This window comes from Hyperolius riggenbachi, chromosome 2, assembly GCF_040937935.1.
Source record: "Hyperolius riggenbachi isolate aHypRig1 chromosome 2, aHypRig1.pri, whole genome shotgun sequence".
Classification (NCBI taxonomy): Eukaryota; Metazoa; Chordata; class Amphibia; order Anura; family Hyperoliidae; genus Hyperolius; species Hyperolius riggenbachi.
The window spans coordinates 329319748-329346860 of record NC_090647.1 but is presented as its reverse complement, the minus strand read 5'-3'; the positions used below and the strand labels follow the sequence as shown (position 1 = coordinate 329346860).

The window sequence follows — 27113 nt, the reverse complement described above, 5'->3', positions numbered from 1 at the left end:
AGAATTCGCCTGCGTGTGGAATGCATGCAAATCGCCGCTAATGTATTTAATAGGGAAATCGCCTGCGGCTTTGGTATGCGAATTCGCATGGAAATCAATGGAAATGCACACCAGCACTGCCATGGTTAAATTCGCATACAGCGTCATTCATGCGAATTGTCATGCGAATTCGCATGAAAATTCGCATACACCCACATGCGAAATTTGCATTCGCATGCGAATTTTTACCGCGGCGATTCGCACCGCACAAGTGGAAATGGGCCCTTAGTATAAAGCTTCACATTTTGATGTATAATATTATCCAAATAACCTGTGGTCCTTCAGACACTTCGTCCAGAATAGCAAGTACATCTTTCTTCCATTTGCCTATTGTACACTCTTTTATGTCTCCTTCAGAACTACCACATCCAGTGTAATCAAACCTAAAAATGAAAAAAACATTATGAAAAGGACATTCCATTTCAAATAAACACACATTTTCTGACTAACCTGCTTTTAGATTGTGGTGGGCAGGGCCGGATTTGTACTTTTTGCCGCCCAAGGCCCACTGTCACCACCCGCCCCCTGACCAACAGCATCCCAGGTACTGGTGTTCCTAATGCCTCAGAACAGAGCTTAAATTGAAACTGTTGCGCACGGGGGTGGGGGAATGGCTGTTCACTCACCCTTCACTGCTTCCGTGCCCTCTCCAGCTACTTTCTCTATCCCCCAGAAGGAGGTAATGGAGAAAGAAGCTGGAGAGCTGAAACACAAAATAAAGGGCAGGGCACAGAGGTAGCGATAAGGGTGAGTTAAACCCTTCTTGCTGCCATGCGCAACAGTTTCAAATTGAGATCTGTTAAGAAGCATTCGGAACACCAGTACCAATCGGCACACTGATCCATACTTCCAACAAAGTAAAACTGTCACCTCCTGCAGTTAGTGAGATTTTAAAGAATACCCGATACCTGGGGCTTCTCCCCCCAATCCTTACAGGTCCCTCTGTTTCCTCCTGGTCCCCTCTGTTGTGTCACCATCCCCCTCTTAAGGCTCGCCAGTCATGGGCTACCATGCAAGGACCTCCTCGATTGTGCTCCCATGGCTTTCTACTCATGTACAAAATGTTCCTGGCCACGACAGCCTGGGCCACATGCACAGTTACCCACAACTGTCTAGTGGGCAAGCTTTTGGAGGGTGACATGGGACAAAGTAATGGACTGAGAGGAAACCAAGGGGACCTATAAGGCAAAGGGGGGCTGGAAGAAGCGGCATCCCCAGGTAAGTAAAATAGAATTTTTTTCCATTTCAGGACAAAAAAGCAACTACCCCATTCACAACTACCCCATTCACAACTACCCCATTCACACCTAAAAATGAAACCACGAACGTTTTCATGCGCTGGTTTTTTCCCCCTCCTGGCGCTCCACTGAGCACTGTTTTTGTAAAATCCGATTTTCTAAGCGCATTTTGAAAGAGGTTTTGTAATTCACTCCCTGATGCAAGTCAGGAAGTGAACTCTTTGACCCAGAAAAGAATAAATACTATGGGCTTGATTCACAAAAGGGTGATAACTGAGTTATCACGCCTAAAAGCTTTGCACGTGCAAACCAGGGTGCTAAGTAGTTTGCACTCTAGTTTGCACATGTAAACTATGGTGCAAATTACTTAGCACCCTGGTTTGCACGTGCAAAGCTTTTAGGCGTTATAACCGAGTTATCACGCTTTTGTGAATCAAGCCCATAGTATTTATTCTTAAAAACGCAAACGCAATTGCTGCACAAAGCGATTTTGTGAGCGTTTTGTGTTTTTCCTATACCTTCCATTATAGCAAAAAGCCTCAAAAATCGTACAGGCACCGCTTTGCTGAGTGGATCAGAAACGAACCACTCAGAACTCTCTCATAGGGAATCATTGCACAAGCGTTGCGCTTAAAAAAAAGGCGGAAAAGGCCCCTAGTGTGAACGAGCCCTGACAGCGCTCACACACGCGATGCATGGAGTCCATGCAGCTAAAAGGGTGTGTACAGCAGCTGCATCCAGGAGTGTTCAAAGCATGTGCAGTTTGGATGCTCTTGGCCATGGCAGCTGTGCACAGCTGAGTAGGAGCATGGAGTGGATACAGCATTATGGGGCCACAGCAGATCAAGGCAAATCTGAGTATGGGGACTAGTAAGATGCTTCCAGGCATGGCTACCTTTTAAAATTTACAAAGAGACATTTGTTTTGTTAGGTGGAGGGGGGATGGGCACTGAAAATTGAAAAAGAACGTCATTGAGAGTAATTAAACAGAATAGTAAGTAGTTTCCACGTACTTACTGATAACATGCATTATCTGTCTGCAGCTCATAATTCAGCACTTTTTCTCCCCTTCATTCTTCACCACCACACACAGGCAGGAGCAGAGCTTCTGGAATACATTGCATCAGGGGGATCTCGATCTGTGCCTGGGGCTCTGATTCATATCAGACCCAGCAGCACCACGAGACCTCCTCATCAGCACTGTCCTGGCTGCCTCTGACATCACTGACTTCAGCTTCAGGGGATCTCGATCTGTGCCTGGGGCAATGATTCATATCAGACCCAGCAGCACCAGGAGACCTCCCCATCAGCACTGTCCTGGCCGGGCTGCCTCTGCCGTCACTGACTTGCATTTATAGACAGTGGGTTCTGCAGCCGCGGCTCTGCCCACTGACTGTAGAGGCAGCGCTGACAGAGGGGATGATATGCCTGGCAATAGGGAGATCATAGTGGCGCAGTGCAAGCGCACATTTGCTCGCTGCCTCCACCACGTCACTTGTAGCCGCCAGCCGGAAGTCGCTCCCGCTAGCTGCACACAGACACAGGATCAGTGCTGAGCACAGCGGGGCGGCTAGGGTCGGCTATCGATCTTCTGCAGCAAGGCAATGACTGGTGACAGGTGCAGTCAACCTGTCATCCGCCCCATGGTTAAAATTCGCCCTAGTCCTGGGCTTTGGGGGCCTTTCCCTAAATCTGGCCCTGGTGGTGGGGGCTTTTTTTGGTACTTGTTAGCACCCTGGGTAAAATAAAACATACCACATTTTAAGTATGTTGGTTTAGTGGTTCTGAATTACAGCCTCTTAAAATGTATTAGGCCTCGTTCACATCAGGGCCGTTTCTGTGCGCTTTCCACAGCGCACTGCCCTGTGCGTTCAGCAAGGTATTCATTTGTCCATGTGACTAAATGTAGCTGGTTCACATCTATGCGCTGCGCTGAGCAGCGTTACAGAAACGTAGGGTTGCATGCATTTCTGTGCGCTGAGCTGTAAAGCGCACAGCAATGCAAGTGAATGGGTCCGCTTTTTTAGCGCATAGAAGCGCGTACAAGCGCATAGAAGCGCATGCGTTTTTTTACCCCTAATTGGAGAAAAAAATACATTTACATACAAAAACAAAGTTTTATTGACAACTGCTGCTGCTACAGTAAGCAAAACGTGCTTTAAAGAAGCGCAGCGCAACGCACAGAAACGCGGACTAAAGCGCGCACAAGCGCATGCGTTTTTTACCATGCACTTTAACACGTTTTTCAGCGCAGCAGATGTGAACGAGGCCTTAGGAATCACATAGACCAATGTCATTCAAGCTGGTATTGTTTGGTTTCAAATTGAGATGGGGGTTGGGCAAGCCTCATTTCAAAGCATTTTAATTGGATGGCATATGAAAAACAATTGTAGGTTTACAATTTAAAAATGTCAGTTTCATATTCTCAAATGGCCCCACCAGAAAGAAACTGATAAGATTCCTAGTTTGTACTTAGTAGGAACTCTTAATGTCACTCCCATACATGCCACATTTAAGTAGTAGGTAGCAAACTCAAATGGGAGAGAGCACTGTTATGGTAATGTGAGAGGACAAAGAAAGCTTTATGAGATCCAAAACCTTCCTACAAGTAAGTATCCGACTTTAAAAAATGAAAAACACTTCACATTTGCTGTAAAGAAGGTACCCAACATGTTATAGGTACAAGCAAGTTTACTAAAAACTGATCAGGTCGAATGGGAAATAAGCTGTGGTATAAAAAAATATAAAACCGTGCTGAAAGATATTGGTGAGCACACAAAGTATTGACACTTTGGGCAGAATTTTGACATTCTTCACTTAGGAGTGTACTCACTTTTGTTGCCAGCAGTTTAGACATTAAGGGCTGTGTGTTGAGTTATTTTAATGGGACAGCAATTTTACACTGTTACACAAGCTGTACACTGACAACTTTACATTGTATCAAAGTGTCATATCTTAAGGAGACTCTGAAGTCTCTTAAAAATCCTTTTTTATCACAAAATATTGTATAACATGTTAGCCCTAACTAAACCGCTGTACACTATCTAAATCCCCCTAACTAGGGACGCAATCCAGGCAGCGCTTCCGTGAGAGGCAGAGCTATGAGACGCAGCTCTGCCTCTCAGAGACACGTGTAGAGGCAGAGCTGCAGCTCATAGCTCTGCCTCACACGGAAGAGCACAGGGAAGCAAAATCCACGACCAAGAAAGTCGCGGATTTTGCAGGGGAGAGGGAGGGCGCGTTTGGGGGGGGGGGGGGGATTTAGATAGTGTACAGCGGCGGGATGCGGCGGTTTAGTTAGGGCTAATATGTTAAACAATATTTTGTGATAAAAAAAAGGATTTTTAAGAGACTTCAGTGTCTCTTTAAGTGTTGTCCCATAAAAAGATAGTAAGGAAAAAAAAGTGTGTGTAAGGAGTACTTTTGTGAGATACTGTAAAGACAACCCTAAAGCATTCTTCAAACAGCAGTAAATATGCTAATTACCGAATATACGAGTGTCCCAGAGATTTGCAGAAATCTTCAAGAGCCACTGCTTTCTGCCCATTCATATCTGATGCAAAACCAGGCAAGAAAATGACTCCAGGGCTTTTGCCTTTAAGTTTCTGGTATGCCAGTTTGGGTAAATCCTGGCGCACTAGATGCTGAATTGATGACTTTGACCTGGAAGCTTTACAAAAATTGCAACTGTTAGATATAAATATACTACAGCCAAAAAAGAAGGCTAAATACGTAGAATTAATGCTGATTAATAAAACGCTTGTAAACACAGTCTCAAGAAAACCAGTCATTACTGGGTTTATACAAAAATCTGAATAATGTCACCGAAATATTAATAAAAATGATCTAAAACAGAAGTTTTGTAAATTAATTCCAATAGAAATTACCTATTATAAGGTGTCCATCCAAAGATACCATTTTGATTGTACGAGATTACCAAATATATGTAGTAGAGGAGTAAACTGAGTAAATATTTTAACGGCTATTTTAGGTAGTCTGTCATATTAAAATAGAAGTGATAAGATTGTATACTCAAGATTGTATCGTTAGTAAGTACCTAGTCTGCAGCCATTTGTTAAGTTACAGACATTTAGGATTTCTATTAACAGCAGAAGCCCACTATCTAGTAGACAGTGCTCCTCCCATCTACTTGTGTGACTAGCCACTATTTAGTGCACAGTGCTAATTTCTCTACTTGTGTGACTAGCCACTATTTAGTGCACAGTGCTCATCTCTCTACTTGTGTGACTAGCCACTATTTAGTGCAGTGCTCATTTCTCTACTTGCCTGACTAGCCACTATTTAGTGGACACTGCTCCTCCCATTTATCTACTTGTGTGACTAGCCACTATTAAGTGCACAGTGCTCATCTCTCTACTTGTGTGACTAGCCACTATTTAGTGCAGTGCTCATTTCTCTACTTGCCTGACTAGCCACTATTTAGTGGACACTGCTCCTCCCATTTATCTACTTGTGTGACTAGCCACTATTTAGTGCACAGTGCTCATCTCTCTACTTGTGTGACTAGCCACTATTTAGCGCAGTGCTCATTTCTCTACTTGCCTGACTAGCCACTATTTAGTGGACACTGCTCCTCCCATTTCTCTACTTGTGTGACTAGCCACTATTTAGTGGACACTGCTCCTCCCATTTCTCTACTTGTGTGACTAGCCGCTATTTAGTGGACAGTGCACCTCATTTCTCTACTTGTGCGACTAGCCACTATTTAGTGGACAGTGCTCATCCTATTTCCTCCTATTTCTCTACTTGTGTGACTAGCCACTATTAAGCGGACAGTGTGACTAGCCACTATTTAGTGCACAGTGCTCATTTCTCTACTTGCCTGACTAGCCACTATTTAGTGGACACTGCTCCTCCCATTTCTCTACTTGTGTGACTAGCCACTATTTAGTGCACAGTGCTCATTTCTCTACTTGCCTGACTAGCCACTATTTAGTGGACACTGCTCCTCCCATTTCTCTACTTGTGTGACTAGCCACTATTTAGTGGACACTGCTCCTCCCATTTCTCTACTTGTGTGACTAGCCACTATTTAGTGGACACTGCTCCTCCCATTTCTCTACTTGTGTGACTAGCCGCTATTTAGTGGACAGTGCTCCTCATTTCTCTACTTGTGCGACTAGCCACTATTTAGTGGACAGTGCTCATCCTATTTCCTCCTATTTCTCTACTTGTGTGACTAGCCACTATTAAGTGGACAGTGCTCACTCATTTCTCTACTTGTGACTAGCCACATTTAGTGCACAGTGGTCCTCTCATCTACTTGTGTAACTAGCCACTATTAAGTGGACACTGCTCCTTCCATTTCTCTACTTGTGTGACTAGCTGCTATTTTTTTTCAAAAATTTAGGTTTATTGAGGTATCAAGTTGAAACAAAGAACCACATTGCAAATTATACATGTCTTAAACATACACTGTGAAAAGGTCATATGAAACAACTGGCTCAGGGCCATTTGTACCAAATTTTGATGTGGGTGGAGTATCGGGGGGGAGGAGAAGCAAGGGGAGAGGGGAGGGGACAGGGGGAGGTGGGAAATAGGGGGGAAGAAGGGTAGTAGGGGAGGGAAGGAAGTGTAAGGGAGGGAGGTGCGGGAGGGAACAAAACACCAACGTTGGTATTCAGCACATATTAAAATAATCAGTAACAATCAACACCTTAGCATGCATATTATGAGAAATTAAGCTGGCCTAGGTTGAGTTAGAGCAGTATTCTTGCAAATGAGATGGGTGTCGCTTAGGTCAATCAGGACACCTCCAACTCTAGACCAGAACTACGTCTGACTGCATGAAAATTGCAACAGAGCTTGAGGGTAAACTCTTGTATACGTATGTGTACCAATTGCCATGCAAGATAGAATAAAACTACGTAAAACTGTGTGTAATAACCTTGGTTTGGAGTCATTACTATTATTGAAAGCAGAAGAGGAGAGTGGAGGGGAGGATGTAGAAACGCCCCAAGGGGCTGAGTAGGGATAATATGAGAAGCTAGCTCAACGGCGGGTGATGGGTGAGTTCAGATATGACTACAGGCTTCGCCTAGGGCTCCAGTGGGTCTAATGGTGGGGGGGATGAGACTAGTTGTGGAGAAAGCTCTGAAGGGCTGGGGAATCTCTGAACTCCACCCAGATCGCCCATCTAGCGGTAAATTTGTGGGGATTTGCTTGGGTTGCGGAAGCAAGTTCGTCTATTCTCATTATATGATTAATAAATTAAATCAGATCTGGTAGGTCAGGTGGATCCTTCTGGAGCCATTTTCTAGCGATTAAACCTCTGGCTGCTATCAAAATGAATCGGAACATTGATTTTTTAGCCTTGGATATGGATCCGGGAAGGATGGAAAGGAGAGCAACCTCAGGGGAAGCGGGCAAAGGGCTTAGGTACAGGATTTCATGAAGGTTGAACACCTTCTCCCAGAAACTTCTAAGTTTGCTACAGGACCACCAAATGTGAAGGAAATCCCCTAGTTCATTATCACATCTCCAGCACCGGCCAGAAGTATTAGGTTGGAATTTTGATAATCTGAGAGGGTCTCTATACCATCTAGTGATGAGTTTATAGTTCCTTTCTTGAAAAAGGACTGAGGGGGACATCTTGTGAGCCAAGGTAAAAGCTTTATCCCAGTCCTCCGTGTTAATCTGCTTTCCAAGGTCATTATGCCAAGCATCCATCAACCTCTGCAGAGACCCCTCCCCAGAATCAGAGTTCAAGATACTGTATATTTGGGAGAGCTGGTGTTCAGGTCTTGAGGCCAGTGAGCAGAGATTTTCAAAGGCAGTAAGGGATCTGTGTATGTTGCCTCTAGGCTTCAGTGACCGGTAAAATAACTTGAATTGATGGCACAAGAACCAGTGATGTAGTGTCTTATCTGAGGCCATTGTTGTCTTTGTCTACCTAAGAAGGAATCTAAGCCCATTCCAGGGCCAAAGTCAGCATAGTCTAGAATGGGTGTAAGGGGACCAGGTATCGAGGATAATTTATATTTGTTTCTGATTCTATCCCAGCGCTCTAGTATCGTTCTGGAACAGAATTGGAGAAGGGAATGATTGGGGTCTCTTGGCTCTGGGAGTCCAGAGTAACGCCCTGAGATCAACAGGGTCAGCGGTTGCCTTAATAGACACTCACTGTTTCTGTGTTCTGTCATGGAAGCAATCCACAATCAGGGACAGCAGAGAGGACTCGTAATACTTTTGGAAGTTGGGAAGGCCTAGCCCTCCGTCTTCTTTAGGTCTAAATAAAAGATTGATATTTGTACGGGGCTTTCTCCCCTGCCAAAGGAAGCAGCTGAGCTTAGATCTTAGTTGGGTAAAGAAAATGTTAGGGATAATAATAGGAATAGCCTGTAGGACATACAGAAGGCGAGATAAAATATCCATTTTGATTACATTTGCTCTGCCTAGCCAGGGGATATGTAGATTCCTCCACGAGTGTAGGTCCCTGAAGATTTTGTCAGTGAGTGGTGGGAGGTTTAGACTAAATAAGTTGGAGAGTTGGTGTGGGATATGTATCCCCAAATATTTGATAGAGTCTTTGACCCATCTGAAAGGGAAGGGGGACTGGAGGGTCAGGGCCGTATTCTGGGGCAATGAAATATTGAGGATCTCAGACTTGGAGAAATTAATTTTAAAGTTACTCATATCCCCAAACTCATTAGCCTCTTTGAGGAAGTTGGGCAGGCAGATTAGCGGGTCAGTGATGTAAAGTAGAAGATCATCAGCGAAAAGAGAAATCTTGGCCGATGATTCACCATATCTCATGCCGCCAATATCTGGGTTATCCCTGAGGGCCCTAGCGAAGTGCTCCATACAAAGAATGTAAAGGAGGGGCGACAACGGGCACCCCTGCCTCGTCCCATTTTTGATGTCGAAGGCGTCCGACAGGATCCCATTGACACGTACCCGGGCAGAGGGGTTGCCGTAAAGGCTCATAATTTTATGGAGAAGATTATGGCCAAGGCCTATTTGGGCTAGGGTCTCTTTAAGAAAGCACCAATGGATCCTGTCGAACGCCTTCTCTGCATCCACTGTGAGAATACACATTGGGATTTGATTGGATTGTGCTCTGTCTATGAGGGAAACAGTTTTAATTATGTTATCTCTTGCCTCCCGGGTTGGAGTAAACCCGGCCTGGTCCGGATGGATAAGTTCAACTAAGTGTTCTTTAAAGGGAAGGTTCAAGCAAAATAAAAAAATGAGTTTCACTTACCAGGGGCTTCTTGGACCTTCCCTTTAAGCCTTGACTAGCTGCTACTTTAGTGGACAGTGTTCCTCTCATTTCTCTACTTGTGTGACTAGCTCAGAAAATGACTAGCTCAGAATTTAAACTTTTAGCACCTAAGCTAAAATTTCTTAGGTTGTGTAAATTGGGGAACAACGTCATCAATGTAACCTGATGCATTAAAACCTGGGGCTATGAAGTGCAAACATTCTTAGTTGATTTTAGCTACAAGTCTCAAAAGTTCAGAGGACTAGCACAGAAAAAGATAAGCTGCTACAGTAATCTTTACAATGTACATAGTGCTCCTATTGTTTTATCTCACTATTAACTGAAAATTAAAAAAAATGATCCGATAAGAAATTGCTTATTCAGTTTACCTATACTGTTTGTATTTGATTTTTTTTTTATCAAACTAGTTCAGTGTTAATTTCCCCTACCTACTGCTACAGCTTACTGTCCCTCCCACAGCAAAAATCACCTAGACAACAGGCTTACATCACCATGTTAGCTCCTTGGGGGAGGGGTCTGAAGAGAGATTCAAGTACCTTCTGGTCCTTGTATTATTATATTATCCGAAATAGGAAGCTTTCTGTTACTTGCATGCTGAGATAAGCCTCTTACTGTAGCTAGAAAAAAATTCCCACAATCCCGTTGGCACTGCACAGTTCCTGTAGTTAGACAATGACACCCGGGCCAGGTAAAAAGAAAGAAAAATATTGGGGGACATGTAGGGACCTATTTTAGAGAAGGAATGGGGATTTTTTTGGGAAGGCACAAACTTTTTGAGGGGCATATTGTTTATTTTTTAATTTTACAACCCTGAAATCATCCAGTTTTGAGAAGCGGTTTGTTCATAGAAAACACAGCCTTTGCACAGAGTTCCTAACAGACTGTCAAATGGAAAAATCAAGGCCTGCTGCCATTAAAGCGGACCCAAACCAAACATTTTTTTAATTCAAAATATTTAGTTGCACCACTCTGACACATACAAAGATAAATAACCACTCCTTCAAGCCTATGAGCATTTCAGTGCATGCTTTTCACCCTTTTTTTCACTAGGGTTATACAGGTGGCAGCCATTACTTCTGAGCTTAGTAGGAGGTTTTAGATCATGAGTGTGTTTGTCATCAGCAATCCTCCCGCACAGGGGCTTCGTCTATGTGAAATCTCACACCAGCTGAGTTCACCTCCCCTGTGACATCATCAGTAGCAGCCTGTGTTTTGTTTTTTTCATCTCCTCCACCAGTTTGCCGGAAATTCCCGGTAATATGAAAGGTAGGGAGGGGTTCCTCCAATAAATGTAAAATATTTTATATTTGTCATCATGCAGCTGAAAAAAAGGCTGCTATTTATCATTATAATTTACAAAATAGATTTTATTTCTGAAATCTTGTATTTTTTAATTTGGGTCCACTTTAACCACTTCCCGACCGCCGTATAGACAATTGGCGGCCGGGAAGTGGACCCCGCAAGGACCGCCGTATAGACAAATGGCGGCGGTCCTTGTAGGGGCATGGGCGGCGCGATCGCGTCATTCGTGACGCGCTCGGCCGCCGGGGACTGGCTCCGCCCACCTCACGCTGTAACCCGCCGGCCGTTCGGAAGCGCCGGCGGGTTACTAGCTCCCGGATCGCCGCATACAAAGTGTATAATACACTTTGTAATGTTTACAAAGTGTATTATACAGGCTGCCTCCTGCCCTGGTGGTCCCAGTGTCCGAGGGACCACCAGGGCAGGCTCCAGCCACCCTAGTCTGCACCCAAGCACACTGATTTCCCCCCCCCGCCCCCTGATCGCCACAGCACCCCTCAGACCCCGCCTGCCCACCCCCCAGACCCCTGTTTGCACCCAATCACCCCCCTAATCACCCATCAATCACTCCCTGTCACTGCTATTTTTTTATTAGCTCCCTAACTGCCCCCTGCTCCCCCCCCCCCACCCCTCAGATTCTCCCCAGACCCCCCCCCCTGTACTGTATGCATCTACCCCCCCTGATCACCTGTCAATCACCCATCAATCACCCCCTGTCACTGCCACCCATCAATCAGCCCCTAACTTGCCCCTTGCGGGCAATCTGATCACCCATCCACACCAATAGATCGCCCGCAGATCCGATGTCCGATCACCTCCCAAGTGCAGTGTTTACATCTGTTCTCTACCCTAAACACCCACTAATTACCCATCAATCACCCCCTATCACCACCTGTCACTGTTACCCATCAGATCAGACCCTAATCTGCCCCTTGCGGGCACCCAATCACCCGCCTACACGCTCAGATTGCCCTCAGACCCCAGCCCTGATCACCTCACCAGTGCATTGCTTGCATCTATTCCCCCCTCTATTCCCCCCTCTAATCACACCTTCAGACCCCCCCTTATCAATTTGCCAGTGCAATATTTACATCTGTTCTTCCCTGTAATAACCCCCTGATTACCTGTCAATCACCCCCTGTCAATCAGCCCCTAACCTGCCCCTTGCGGGCAATCTGATCACCCACACACACCAATAGATCGCCCGCAGATCCGACGTCCGATCACCTCCCAAGTGCAGTGTTTACATCTGTTCTCTACCCTAAACACCCACTAATTACCCATCAATCACTCCTATCACCACCTGTCACTGTTACCTATCAGACCAGACCCTAATCTGCCCCTTGCGGGCACCCAATCACCCGCCTACACGCTCAGATTGCCCTCAGACCCCAGCCCTGATCACCTCACCAGTGCATTGCTTGCATCTATTCCCCCCTCTAATCACACCTTGAGACACCCATCAATCACCTCCTGTCACCCCCTAGCACACCTACCCATCAGATCAGGCCCTAATTTGCCCCGTGTGGGCTCCTGATCACTCGGCCAAACCCTCAGATCCCCTTCCGATCACCTCCCCAGTGCATTGATTGCATCTATTTTCCCCCTCTAACCACCCCGAGACACCCATCAATCACCTCCTGTCACCCCCCTAGCACTCCTATCCATCAGATCAGGCCCAATACAACCTGTCATCTAAAAGGCCACCCTGCTTATGACCGGTTCCACAAAATTCGCCCCCTCATAGACCACCTGTCATCAAAATTTGCAGATGCTTATACCCCTGAACAGTCATTTTGAGACATTTGGTTTTCAGACTACTCACGGTTTTGGGCCCGTAAAAAGGCCAGGGCGGTATAGGAACCCCACAAGTGACCCCATTTTAGAAAAAAGACACCCCAAGGTATTCTGTTAGGTGTATGACGAGTTCATAGAATTTATTTAGCGGAAATTGATTTTTATTGTTTTTTTTTTTTCACAAAGTGTCATTTTTCACTAACTTGTGACAAAAAATAAAATCTTCTATGAACTCGCCATACACCTAACGGAATACCTTGGGGTGTCTTCTTTCTAAAATGGGGTCACTTGTGGGGTTCCTATACTGCCCTGGCATTTTAGGGGCCCTAAACCGCGAGGAGTAGTCTAGAAAACAAATGCCTCAAAATGACCTGTGAATAGGACGTTGGGCCCCTTAGCGCACCTAGGCTGCAAAAAAGTGTCACACATGTGGTACCGCCGTACTCAGGAAAAGTAGTATAATGTGTTTTGGGGTGTATTTTTACACATACCCATGCTGGGTGGGAGAAATCTCTCTGTAAATGGACAATTGTGTGTAAAAAAAATAACAATTGTCATTTACAGAGATATTTCTCCCACCCAGCATGGGTATGTGTAAAAATACACCCCAAAACACATTATACTACTTGTCCTGAGTACGGCGGTACCACATGTGTGGCACTTTTTTACACCCTAAGTACGCTAAGGGGCCCAAAGTCCAATGAGTACCTTTAGGATTTCACAGGTCATTTTGCGACATTTGGTTTCAAGACTACTCCTCACGGTTTAGGGCCCCTAAAATGCCAGGGCAGTATAGGAACCCCACAAATGACCCCATTCTAGAAAGAAGACACCCAAAGGTATTCCGTTAGGAGTATGGCGAGTTCATAGAAGATTTTATTTTTTGTCATAAGTTAGTGGAAAATGACACTTTGTGAAAAAAAAATTAAAATCAATTTCCGCTAACTTGTGACAAAAAAAATAAAAACTTCTATGGACTCACCATACTCCTAACGGAATACCTTGGGGTGTCTTCTTTCTAAAATGGGGTCATTAGTGGGGTTCCTATACTGCCCTGGCATTTTAGGGGCCCTAAACCGTGAGGAGTAGTCTTGAAACAAAAATGACCTGTGAAATCCTAAAGGTACTCATTGGACTTTGGGCCCCTTAGCACTGTTAGGGTGCAAAAAAGTGCCACACGTGGTATCGCCGTACTCGGGAGAAGTAGTATAATGTGTTTTGGGGTGTATTTTTACACATACCCATGCTGGGTGGGAGAAATACCTCTGTAAATGGACAATTGTGTGTAAAAAAAAATCAAGATTGTCATTTACAGAGGTATTTCTCCCACCCAGCATGGGTATGTGTAAAAATACACCCCAAAACACATTATACTACTTCTCCCGAGTACGGCGATACCACGTGTGGCACTTTTTTGCACCCTAACTGTGCTAAGGGGCCCAAAGTCCAATGAGTACCTTTAGGATTTCACAGGTCATTTTTGTTTCAAGACTACTCCTCACGGTTTAGGGCCCCTAAAATGCCAGGGCAGTATAGGAACCCCACTAATGACCCCATTTTACAAAGAAGACACCCCAAGGTATTCCGTTAGTAGTACGGTGAGTTCATAGAATATTTTATTTTTTGTCACAAGTTAGCGGAAATTGATTTTTATTGGGTTTTTTCACAAAGTGTAATTTTCCGCTAACTTGTGACAAAAAATAAAATCTTCTATGAACTCACCATACTCCTAACGGAATACCTTGGGGTGTCTTCTTTGTAAAATGGGGTCATTTGTGGGGTTCCTATACTGCCCTGGCATTTTAGGGGCCCTAAACCGTGAGGAGTAGTCTTGAAACAAAAATGACCTGTGAAATCCTAAAGGTACTCATTGGACTTTGGGCCCCTTAGCGCAGTTAGGGTGCAAAAAAGTGCCACACATGTGGTATCGCTGTACTCAGGAGAAGTAGTATAATGTGTTTTGGGGTGTATTTTTACACATACCCATGCTGAGTGGGAGAAATCTCTCTGTAAATGGACAATTGTGTGTAAAAAAATGAAAAAATTGTCATTTACTGAGATATTTCTCCCACCCAGCATCGGTATGTGTAAAAATACACCCCAAAACACATTATACTTCTTCTCCTGAGTACGGCAATACCACGTGTGGCACTTTTTTGCAGCCTAACTGCGCTAAGGGGCCCAAAGTCCAATGAGCACCTTTAGGCTTTACAGGGGTGCTTACAAATTAGCACCCCCCAAAATGCAAGGACAGTAAACACACCCCACAAATGACCCCATTTTGGAAAGTAGACACTTCAAGGTATTCAGAGAGGGGCATGGTGAGTCCGTGGCAGATTTCAATTTTTTTTGTCGCAAGTTAGAAGAAATGGAAACTTCTTATTTTTTTATTTTTTGGTCACAAAGTGTCATTTTCCGCTTGTGACAAAAAATAATATCTTCTATGAGCTCACCATGCCTCTCAGTGAATACTTTGGGATGTCTTCTTTCCAAAATGGGGTCATTTGGGGGGTATTTATACTATCCTGGAATTCTAGCCCCTCATGAAACATGTCAGGTGGTCAGAAAAGTCAGAGATGCTTGAAAATGGGAAAATTCACTTTTTGCACCATAGTTTGTAAACGTTATAACTTTTACCCAAACCAATAAATATACACTGAATGTTTTTTTGTTTTTTTATCAAAAACATGTTTGTCCACATTTTTCGCGCTGTATGTATACAGAAATTTTACTTTATTTGAAAAATGTCAGCACAGAAAGTTAAAAAAATAATTTTTTTGCCAAAATTCATGTCTTTTTTGATGAATATAATAAAAAGTAAAAATCGCAAGCAGCAATCAAATGGCACCAAAAGAAAGCTTTATTAGTGACAAGAAAAGGAGCCAAAATTCATTTAGGTGGTAGATTGTATGAGCGAGCAATAAACCGTGAAAGCTGCAGTGCTCTGAATGGAAAAAAAAGTGCCTGGTCCTTAAGGGGGGTAAAGCCCACGGTCCTCAAGTGGTTAAAGTGGACCTACAGTCACAACTTCCCCCACAGCTCCAAATAGATTGCCCACACTCTTCTAGGAACAAGTTCATTGTAAAAAAAAAAAAATAATAATAGTTTAAAGCACCGAGCTTTCCAGATTTCAGACTGTTATTTTACCTTTGAATGTAAGAAAGTTTTCTTAAGAGCCAAAAAATAGAAAGATAGTTACATAGTTATTTTGGTTGAAAAAAGACATACGTCCACCGAGTTCAACCAGTACAAAGTACAACTCCAGCCTGCTCCCTCACATATCCCTGTTGATCCAGAGGAAGGCAAAAAAAACCCTCACAAGGCATGGTCCAATTAGTCCCAAAAGGGAAAAATTCCTTCCCGACTCCAGATGGCAATCAGATAAAATCCCTGGATCAACATCATTAGGCATTACCTAGTAATTGTAGCCATGGATGTCTTTCAGCGCAAGGAAAGCATCTAAGCCCCCTTTAAATGCAGGTATCGAGTTTGCCATAACGACTTCCTGTGGCAATGCATTCCACATCTTAATCCCTCTTACTGTAAAGAACCCTTTCCTAAATAAATGGCTAAAACGTTTTTCCTCCATGCGCAGATCATGTCCTCTAGTCCTTTGAGAAGGCCTAGGGACAAAAAGCTCACCCGCCAAGCTATTATATTGCCCTCTGATGTATTTATACATGTTAATTAGATCTCCTCTACGGCGTCTTTTCTCTAGACTAAATAAACCCAGTTTATCTAACCTTTCTTGGTAAGTGAGACCTTCCATCCCACGTATCAATTTTGTTGCTCATCTCTGCACCTGCTCTAAAACTGCAATATCTTTTTAGTAATGTGGTGCCCAGAACTGAATTCCATATTCCAGATGTGGCCTTACTAGAGAGTTAAACAGGGGCAATATTATGCTAGCATCTCGAGTTTTTATTTCCCTTTTAATGCACCCCAAAATTTTGTTAGCTTTAGCTGCAGCGGCTTGGCATTGAGTACGATTATTTAACTTGTTGTCGATGAGTACTCCTAAGTCCTTCTCCAAGTTTGATGTCCCCAACTGTATCCCATTTATTTTGTATAGTGCTAGACCATTGGTACGACCAAAATGCATGACTTTACATTTTTCAACATTGAATTTATCTGCCATGTATGTGCCCATATAGCCATCCTATCCAGATCCTGTAGCAATATGACACTATCTTCCTGAGAGTTGATGATTCTGCACAACTTTGTATCATCTGCAAAAATAGCAACATTGCTCACTACTGCATCTATAACTAGGCCATTAACCACCCTGGCGTTCTATTAAGATCGCCAGGGCGGCTGCGGGAGGGTTTTTTTTAAATTAAAAAAAAAACTATTTCATGCAGCCAACTGAAAGTTGGCTGCATGAAAGCCCACTAGAGGGCGCTCCGGAGGCGTTCTTCTGATCGCCTCCGGCGGCCAGAAGTAATATGGAAGGCCGCAATGAGCGGCCTTCCGTGTTTTGCTTACTTCGACGCCATGGCGACGAGCGGAGTGACGTCATGGACGTCAGCCGAAGTCCTGACGTCAGCCGCCTCCGATCCAGCCCTTAGCGCTGGCCGGAACTATTTGTTCCGGCTGCGCAGGGCTCAGGCGGCTGGGGGGACCCTCTTTCGCCGCTGCTCGCGGCGGATCGCCGCAGAGCGGTGGCGATCAGGCAGCACACGCGGCTGGCAAAGTGCCGGCTGCGTGTGCTGCTTTTTATTTCATGCAAATCGGCCCAGCAGGGCCTGAGCGGCACCCTCTGGCGGTAATGGACGAGCTGAGTCGTCCATACCGCTAAGGTGGTTAATAAATAAATTGAAGAGCACTGGACCCAGTACAGACCCCTGTGGGACCCCACTGCTAACAGTCTCCCATTTTGAGTATGATCCATTGACCACAACTCTTTGTTTTCTGTCCATTAGCCAGTTCCCTATCCATGCACACAGACTCTTCCCCAGTCCTTGCATCCTCAACTTTTGCACCAGACTTTTCTGGGGAACAGTGTTGAAATCCTTTGCAAAGTCCAAGTATATCACATCTACAGCATTCCCAATATCCATATTAGCGTTCACTACCTCATAAAAGCTGAGCATGTTAGTCAAACAGGACCTGTCTTTAGTAAACCCATGTTGATGCTGAGAAATAAGATTATTTTCTACTATGAAGTCATGTATATTATCTCTTAGTAACCCCTCAAATAGTTTGCATACAACCTAGATGTGCAGCCTATTAATATGGAGGCAGAGGGGTTTGGATTTAAAGAATACAGATGACTCTTCATTAAAGGCAAAGGGTTCAAAGGCAAGTTGGATAACTCTATAGTTAATAAGAAGATGGGAGACAGGTTTTTGATTGTATGTTGTGCCAGGCTGTAGTCCTGCTTACAAACTTTTTAATTTTATTGGTCCAGGGGTTGATAATGAGCAATACGAGTTGTTACCAAGTACAGCTTATTACTAGCATAGCAAGCAAGTTTCAGGGAAGCCAATATTCCAGAGGAAAAAAAAAAATCTGTGACTTAACGTGAACCAGAGACAAAGCACCCTCATGTATATTACTATACAGGTAGTCCTCATTTAACGAACGAGATAGGGACTGTAGGTTCGTTCTTAACCTGAATCTGTTCTTAAGTCGGAACATTGTGCCATCTCTGTCCCCTGTACCTCCTCTGTGCCCCTGTGTCCCCCTCTGTGTCACCTCTGCCCTCTGTACCTGCTTATACAAGTTTAAAAGCCATTTTTCTTTGATTTTTTTTTAAATTGATTTTCTCAAAAACTACGAGTCCAATTTGAAAAAAAATGTTTGGCTTGTTCCCATGTAAACAGAATATTCATGCTGTTCGTAAGTCGGGCATTCGTAAGTCGGGGACTACCTGTATATATCAGTGGGAACCTTAGAGGAAACAACTACCCAGCCCTCTGTTTCATTCTTCACTGCTCAGCCTGCTTATCAGCCCTGATAAAATCCCTGACTGAGCATTCAATCTGGCTTTGCTCAGGAATCATTATAGCTCAGTCATTATAGCAGAGCCACAAGGGGGCAGAGCCACAAGCTATAATGATTCCTGAGCAAAGCCAGACTGAATGCTCAGTCGCTGATTTTATCAGGGCTGATAACAAGCAGGTGGAGCAGTGAAGGATGAAGCTGAGAGTAGGGTAAGTGTTTTCTCTAATGTCCCCACTGATATATATATATATATGTTACGGCCAGAACCCGAAGTCTGGCCACTTCGGGTTCTGGCCGGTCAAATCTAGAAGTGGCCGTCTGATGCGGCCAATATTAGAAATAAACGTTTCTTCCGGACATTGGCCGGCCAGAACGCGTTCTGGCTAAGTGTGGCCGGCCAAGTCCCGATCTGCCGCTCACCTCTCCCTCCCCTGATGCCGCTAGCCACTGCCAGACCTCACATCAGGACGACCCGGACCAGAGAGGTAAAGAGAGGCAGAGCAGCGCCGCACACACGACCCGCAAGACGCATACACTTCCATGCAGAGGTGACGTCATTGCTCACTTCCGCATGTGAAGTGTATGGGTCAGGGCGGGTAGTGTGCGCGCTGCTCTGCTCCTCTCCGCCGCTCTGGTCACCCTGATCTGGGGTCTGGAAATAGCGCAGGCTGCCCCCCCCCCCCCCCAGTCATGCAAAGCAGCCAGAAAAGCCCCCACAGCCATGCAAAACTACCCCAGCAAGGCACAGTGCCCAGCAAAGCGCCCAGCATTTACCCCCCAGCCATGCAAAACGGCCAGCAAATCCCCCCCCCAGCCATGCAAAACGGCCAGCAAATCCCCCCCCCCCCCCCCCAGCCATGCAAAACGCCCAGCAAATCCAAAGTGTCATGCAAAAACCCAGCAAATTCCCCCCTCAGCCATACAGAAAAGCCCCCACAGCCATGCAAAACTACCCCAGCAAGGCGCAGTGCCCAGCAAAGTGCCCAGCATTTACCCCCCAGCAAATCCCCCCCCCCCCCAGCCATGCAAAATGGCCAGCAAATCCAAAGTGTCATGCAAAAACCCAGCAAATCCCCCCCCCCCCTCAGCCATACAAAGCGCCCAGCAAATCCCTCCCCCCAGCCATGCAAAGCAGCCAGAAAGGCCCCCACCCCCCACAGCCATGCAAAACTACCCCAGCAATGCACAGTGCCCAGAAAAGCCCCCCCCCCCCCCCCCGGCCATGCAAAGGGCCCAGCATATCAAACCCCAGCCATGCAAAAACCCAGCAAGTCCCCTCCCCCCAGCTATGCAAAGCGCCCAGCAAATCCCTCCCCCCAGTCATGCAAAGCGCCCAGCAAAGGCCCCCCCTCCCCTCAGCAAAGCTTCCCACCCCCCCCCCCTCCAGCCACGTATAGCACCCACCTGACTGCCACAACAAAGCAGCTAATTTAAAAGCACATGATGTTAACAATATGCCTGCTCCCAAGAAAGCAGGATGTAGACACACTGCAGATTTATTGCAGGATTTGTATCAGTTGTAACTAACAAATAGAAAGAAGTTCCGAGTGCCATTCATGTTTCTGGACTTTGGCCGACTGACTTTGGCCGGTTCTAGAACTGGCCGGCCAATGTCAGAAATTCCCAGCATTTTGGACTTTGGCCGACGTCAAATCGGCCAGTTCTAGAAACGGCCGGCCAATTCTAGAATTGGCCGATTTCTGGTTTTGGCCGTAACATATATAGTAAAATACATGAGGGTGCTTCGTCTCTGGTTCACTTTAAGAGGTTGAATTTGGTCAGTTTGAAAAGTCTGGATTTGCAAAATGTTATCTTAAAATATGCATCAGCTTAAAATTATTAGCATCTTCATTGGCTATCTCTATTGATTTTAGCAGGTCAGCAGGTGGCAGGCTGGCAGGAGGCCTGCCTGCTATTGGTGGTGGTGTCACCAACTGGTATTGTTGGTCCATACAATATCACAAAAAGGGAGTTCAAAGCTGGAACATTCAATATATCCAAACAATTTATTAATCATATCTGCATACAAAAATATCCCATAGCATATATAAAAATCCCACCAATAAAAACATTGTGGCTGCCTGCATAGAGCAACTGATTGCAAAATATTGTAATTAGTCCTGGAGTGCACTCCTTATAAAGAATCAAAAAATCTTCAGTCCCATATAACAGTCAATCTACATAAAAGTGACATCCAAGAGAGAGGAGGTTAATCTTCATCCTCAACCCAAGTGCTACCATAAGCACGCCTCTATATGGTATTCAGCGTTGTCTCCGGGATCGCCCAGCTTAGTTTGCGTGCAGTGACACACGTAGACGCAGCAGGGGCGAGAGGAAGCGCACGGAGGCACAGGGAGGACAAGAAACCACCCAATCTGCGTCACCGGCTCATGTGACGGGTTTCATCCTATTGGACTCCGTCACACATCTAAGTTAGTCCAATAGGATGAAACGCGTCATTTTAAAAAGTGGATAAAACGATACCCCACATGCCATATTTTATTACCAGCTCAGCATGTGACGGACCGTTATCACCAGCCTGCATGTCTGCGGCAATCGGATGCGTTTGCTAGGGCGACAGTTTGGGGGCCATAGTGCTGTACAGATGCATCGCTTGGCAACGGCCGAGTGATACATCTGTTGAGCACTGGGGCTCCAAACTTTCTCCCTAGCGATCACATCCGATTGCTACAGGCGGCAGTCATTAAAAGTTTATAAACAGGTATAGGTGTTGCAGGGGTTAATAGGCTAGGTTGGGGTTATTTTGTTTTTTTTACCTCATTTTCATATATAGGTATATTCTTCAATAAATTCCACACTGACTAGCCGCATTCCTGCCACAGAAGGAGTTATTTTTACCCCTAAAACACCCTTCCTAAAATCCACGACTTTGCAGGTCGCAGATTGTGCTACCATGAAGAGGCAGAGCTGTGTGCAGTAGCTCTGCCTCTTTTCCAGTCAATCTCTGCCGATCTCTACCTCTCTCCGTCCCTCTCAGGGAAAGAAGACAGAGGAGCGGGGACAGGCGGAGATCGGCAGAGATTGACTGGAGAAGAGGCAGAGCTACAGCGCACAGCTCTTCCCTCTTCTAGGAAGGAAAATTCTGTGATCCCAGAATCTATTTAGGGCATTTCTGGGGGACTTAACACTCCTTCTGCCATGGGTATGCGGCAAGACAACTTGGATTTTAATGCCGATGATGGATGCACAATAAAAAGAGGTAAAAAAACATCTACTTCAGACTCTCTTTAAATTAACTGGAGATTAAAAAGAAAGAAAAAAAAACACTTTATTTTATTGGGTCCATGTCACTTTAATTTTTTTTGTAACTTTTCTTTCCCCTAACTTTATTGAATGATTGCTGCTATTAGCTAGCAACAAACATTTACAGGACCGTGCACGTGCAGGAGTGCACACGATCACGTGCGGCGGGTCTTAAAGAAAACCTGTAACTTCAACAAAAAGTTCCCCTGGGGGATACTCACTTCAGTAGGGGGAAGCCTCCAGATCCGATCGAGGCTTCCCCCGTCCTCCTGTGTCCCACCGAACAGCGGGCATGTAAATATTTACCTCCCCGGCTCCAGTGCAGGCACAGTATCTGCTCTCCGCTCGGAGATAGGCGAAAATACCCGATATATATCAGCACGCTCTACTGCGCAGACAAAGATCGGGCAACAGAGATCGGGTATTTCCGCCTATCTCCGTACAGTTTGCCACAAAAGCGCCCCCGCTGGAGCCAGGAAAAATAAATAATTCTGTGCTTATCAGTGCTTGTCGAGGGAGGATACCGGGACACTTCGTGGGAGCCAGCGCTGGACTGCCTGCAGCTACAGCGGAGGGGGAAGCCTCATTGGGACCCTGAGGCTTCCCCCTACCGAGGTGGGTACCCCCCAGGGGAACTTTTTTTGGTTACAGAGTCTCTTTACAGCAGGATGTAGATTCTACATCCTAGAACCAATAGCAGCTCTAATTAGAACGTAGAATCTACATCCTGGAACAGCAAGCAGATACCAATATTTTGTTTATGTCAGAGCTAGTTCTTTTCTCAAAATAATTAGTGTCTTTTCATGCACGACACATAAGTCTTCAAATTAAATAAAGTGCGCCAAAATCCAAAAATAAAAATCACAAATGATTGTGGAAAATTGCAGGCACAAGTGTGTTCCCAGCCTAAAGGAACAACTGTATATGCCTGAAGGGATTGGAACAAGATCCCTTGGGTGACAGTTCAGGGGCCAAGTCCTTTACAATGCCTTGTTCTGCTATAGCAGAGCAATGCGTCTGTTGCTATGCAGCATTAGGACGTGCAGCATAAAACAGAGTGTCAGAAAAGGTCAACAGAAGAGCTATGCGTCGGGTGTCACTGTCATTTTGGATCTTTAACCCCCCCCCTGGCTGTAATCCTGAGCATAGCTCGGGCTAAGATTCAGATGCTAGGAGTGGTAAGCCAGAGCTACGCTCAGGCTAGCTAAATTAGCTAAATTAGCTTACCTGGGTTCCGCGTGGGATCGGTGCCGCTCAGCGGGACTCCAGGCTCCTATTGCCGGCCACCAGGATCCCCATCTCCTCTTTACTTCAGCGGCATGACGTCATAGGGGGCGGCGCTTCATTTTAAAGTGGACCGATCTCTTGCACAGGACAGAAGGAAATGAAGAAATGCGCCTCGAATGTATGTAGCGAGTTTAGCCTGTCTAATTCCCCCTCTGGACCTGATCACTTCCACAGCACAGAAGGTAAATATAGAGAAATGCACCCAGTATGTATGTAGAGAGTTTTTAGCCTGTCTAATTCACCCTCTGGACCCCATCACTTCCGCAACACAGAAGGTAAATAGATAAATGCACCCAGTATTTATGTAGAGCGTTTAGCTTTTCTAATTCCCCCTCTGGACCAGATCTCTAGCACAGGAGAAATGCACCCAGTATATATGTAGAGAGTTTAGCCTGCCTAATTCCTCTTCATTTGTCTCTAATTACAAGTTGTAATTTCTCTGTAAAATCTCTCCCCTGTGTCACCTGACTGCCATGGTAGAGATGGCAGATAAGCTGATTTGAAAGCACAGGATGCTAACAAGTTAAGTTAAAGGGACTCCGAGCAGTGCAGAAACTATGGAAAGATGCACATCATTTTAAAGCTCTCTTTCTCCTGTTTCCAATTATATATAAACCACCACCCTACGTCTTTTAGTTTTCGCTATTTTCGCGATTGAAATTGCCGCGGCCGCGATTTCGATCGCGAATATAGAGAAAACTAAAAGGTGTAGGGCAACGATTTAGGTGTTGTCAGAAAGAGGAGAAAGAGAGCTTTAAAATGATATCCATCAAGCCATAGTTATATTGTATTACACAGGACGACACTTTCCCCAGTGTCAGCAGCTCCATTCTGCTGAATGCAGCTGCTGACTTTGACAAAAAGTCGCCATGTGTAATACAATATAACTATGGAAAGATGGATATCATTTTAAAGCTCTCTTTCTCCTCTTTATGACGACACCTAAATCGTTGCCCTACGCCTTTTAGTTTTCTCTATTTTCACGATCGAAATCGCGGCCGCGGCAATTTCAATTGCGAAAATAGCGAAAACTAAAAGGCGTAGGGTGGGGGTTTATATATCATTGGAAAGAGGAGAAAGAGAGCTTTAAAATGATGTGCATCTTTCCATAGTTTCTGCACTGCTCGGAGTCCCTTTAAGTGCTTCTGCTGATCTGCCTTACTGTTACCAATTTTTGCCTGGATTTTGACTACTCTCAGCCTGCCGCCTAAGACTGATAGCAAAGGGAAAAAAGTCTGAAAGGAATCATGCTTCTACTGCCCCGATTGTGATATCGCCCTCTGTGCCATTCCCTGCTTCAAAATATACCACACGTGGGATTTGTATTAGGTACCGTATATTCCGGCGTATAAGACGACTTTTTAACCCCTGAAAATCTTCTGCAAAGTGGGGGGTCGTCTTATACGCCGGGTGTCAGGCACGGGTGTCAGTATTTGTTCCAGGCAGAGCTTTAAATTACGTCCCGGGTGCAGCCAGCATCCTTGGCGGTCCTCTCGTGTCCTGGGTCCCCCTATTTCCTCCACTGTCCCCCTGCATCATCCATGCCTGTGTCCCGTGTTTGAAAAATCAGTTTCCATTGTAGCTGCAAACCCAATAGCATCTTGCGAGCAGACACTCTCGTGGGTAACAGGGCAGCTTCCTGGTTCCAGGTCACCTGACTGGTGACTACGCACGCATCACCAGTCAGGTGACCCGGAACCAGGAAGCTGCCCTGTTACCGAGGCGAGCGGCTGTTCGCAAGATGCTATCAGGTTTGCAGCTTTCAATGGATACGGATTTTTCAAACACGGGACACAGGCATGGAAGATGCAGGGGGACAGTGGAGGAAATAGGGGGACCCAGAACACGAGAGGACCGCCAAGGCTGCTGGAGGATATAGTGGGACCCAGAGAGAGGACCTTTCCACCAAGACTGCTGTACCCGGTATGTAATTTAAAGCTCTGCCTGGCACAAATACTGACACCCAGTTCTATCAAAAGCACAGTCCAATCTCTTTTCCCTCCCCTGGGTGACTTCCCAGTACTATGTTACGGGCTACAAATGTCGCCGCAACACACGGCGCGCACGTGTTGCAGCGACAGGTCGCCCGTGAGTATGCGGCGTTGCCCGGGCGCCCACCCCGAACCGTCGCTCGTCGCTGCTGTCGCCAGGCGATTGGCGCGGTCAATCGCCTGGCGACAGTTGCCGCCGCACCTCAGCCGCAACTGTCGCTAGTCCGCGTGAGTATGCGGACTAGCGACAGCAACACCCAGGGAATACGATCAACTTCCGGCGGGGGGAGGAACAGCGACAGCTTCCGTCGCATTAGTTGCCAGGTCCCTCCGCCGTGTGTATGCGGAGGGACCTGGCGACGAGCTGTCGCCGGCCTGTCGCGCACACGCTCACGTGTGTTGGCGACAGGCCACTTTTGCAGCCCGTGAGTATGGGCCATAAGGGTCTTTACACACTGAATCTATTTTGAACCATTGCAAGAGACAATATTATCACATCCCTACGTAGTGCAATATTTCTATGGCACGTTCACATAGGGTGCAGTAAGTCCTGGACAACGTGAGCATTTACCGTGGTAGTGAAGCAAACTTTAATTGCACTGTATGATCGCACCACACATTAATGCGCGATGAGACTTTTCCGTCCTGTTGTGTATTGATGGTATTATTACACATCCAGCAAAGTGAAAGGTCCCTTAGGCTAGACTCACAGAGGGTGTTGTGTTGCGTTCCCATGACAGCAGGAATGTAACAGAATGGGTAAGTGGCACCACATGCAGGGCTGTGGAGTCAGTAAAAAAAAAAACAATCATCCAACTCCGACTCCTCAGTTTATGAAACCACCGACCCCCACTCCAGGTACCCAAAATTGCTCCGACTCCTCGACTCTGACTCCACAGCCCTGACCAAACATCACATACAGTGAAGCATGTAGTCAATGAAAATTGTGTTTCACTTAACATGCACATTTTGCAGTAACACACTGAATGCAGTGTATTATGAAGTCGCATGCCGCTATACTGCAATGGTTACGCCACATAGGCGGTGCACTGCAGTGCGACAAGCCACATTACGTCATGCCGCACCACAACACCCCACTGTGGGCACAGTATGAGAATTAAATGAGAATGCAAATTAATAGAAATACATATTATTTGATCACCTCAACAAAAAAAACAAAACAAAAAAAACCACACCTCTAAAAGCATTAATAAAAGTCAACGATGTCTGATAAGATACACTAATTCTGCAGGCACTGTCCTGTTTTGACATTTATATGTGATAAACATAGTAAAAACAATGCATAGCAATAATGTCTGCAAGACATGAAGTAGTGGAGAGCTTAGTGTGCGTGTGTCAGGTACTACACGCCTAATAGTACTACAGAGTGACAGGTAACCGAAGTGGCACATCTGATACACGTGGGGGGCGCTCACCTTGGGGTTGTCGGATGACGTCACACTTAAGAAGCGTTCGCCGCGTACACATTGCTAGAGCACATATGCGGAATGTCCGCAACGCTCGCGCCGCCATCCTTTCTCTTGGCAGAATGGTAGTTCAACTTGCCCCACCCCTTGATGTACCCGGAAGTTCACCACAAGTCTTGTTTCTCGACAGAGGCGTGTGGAGGCTCTCTGCCTCATGTCCTGTGACCCACACCAGCGTTGGGCCCTGGTTGGAGGTGTCGTGTGACCCCCTCCCCGTGTTGTGTTCTGCAGGGGGTCTTAAACATGTCTGACACATTTATTGCGTTGCAGCTGTTTGAGTAATAATAATTTAAAATATATAAATCCTGTTAAACGAGTGTTACGGTTTAACGATGAAAAGCAGCTCCAGGTTAATATTGCTGGTAGAAAGAACGTGATTCCGTTTTCTATATATTTTTATATAATTTTCGTTTAAAGGTGCATCAGTTGTAACAACTATAATATAGTTTAAAAAAATGTAATTCTGAACACAGTTTGCGCAGTTGGCAAAGTGAATGCATACAACAACAAATAACAT

The 27113-nt window shown here is 45.5% G+C and overlaps 1 protein-coding gene across 1 annotated transcript in view; it reads right to left on the bottom strand.

Annotated features, from left to right (window-relative positions):
• ABHD10 (abhydrolase domain containing 10, depalmitoylase) overlaps positions 1-26690 on the bottom strand; it is a 40535-nt gene extending 13845 nt beyond the window's left edge. Inside the window, exons 1-3 of the mRNA XM_068265494.1 lie at positions 26546-26690; positions 4764-4947; positions 311-422 (exon numbers count right to left, since the gene is read on the bottom strand). Of these exons, the coding sequence (XP_068121595.1) occupies positions 311-422; positions 4764-4947; positions 26546-26642 (393 nt within the window). The 5' untranslated portion in view covers positions 26643-26690. The remainder of the gene's footprint in view (positions 1-310; positions 423-4763; positions 4948-26545) is intronic.
• Between the last annotated feature and the right edge of the window lie 423 nt (positions 26691-27113).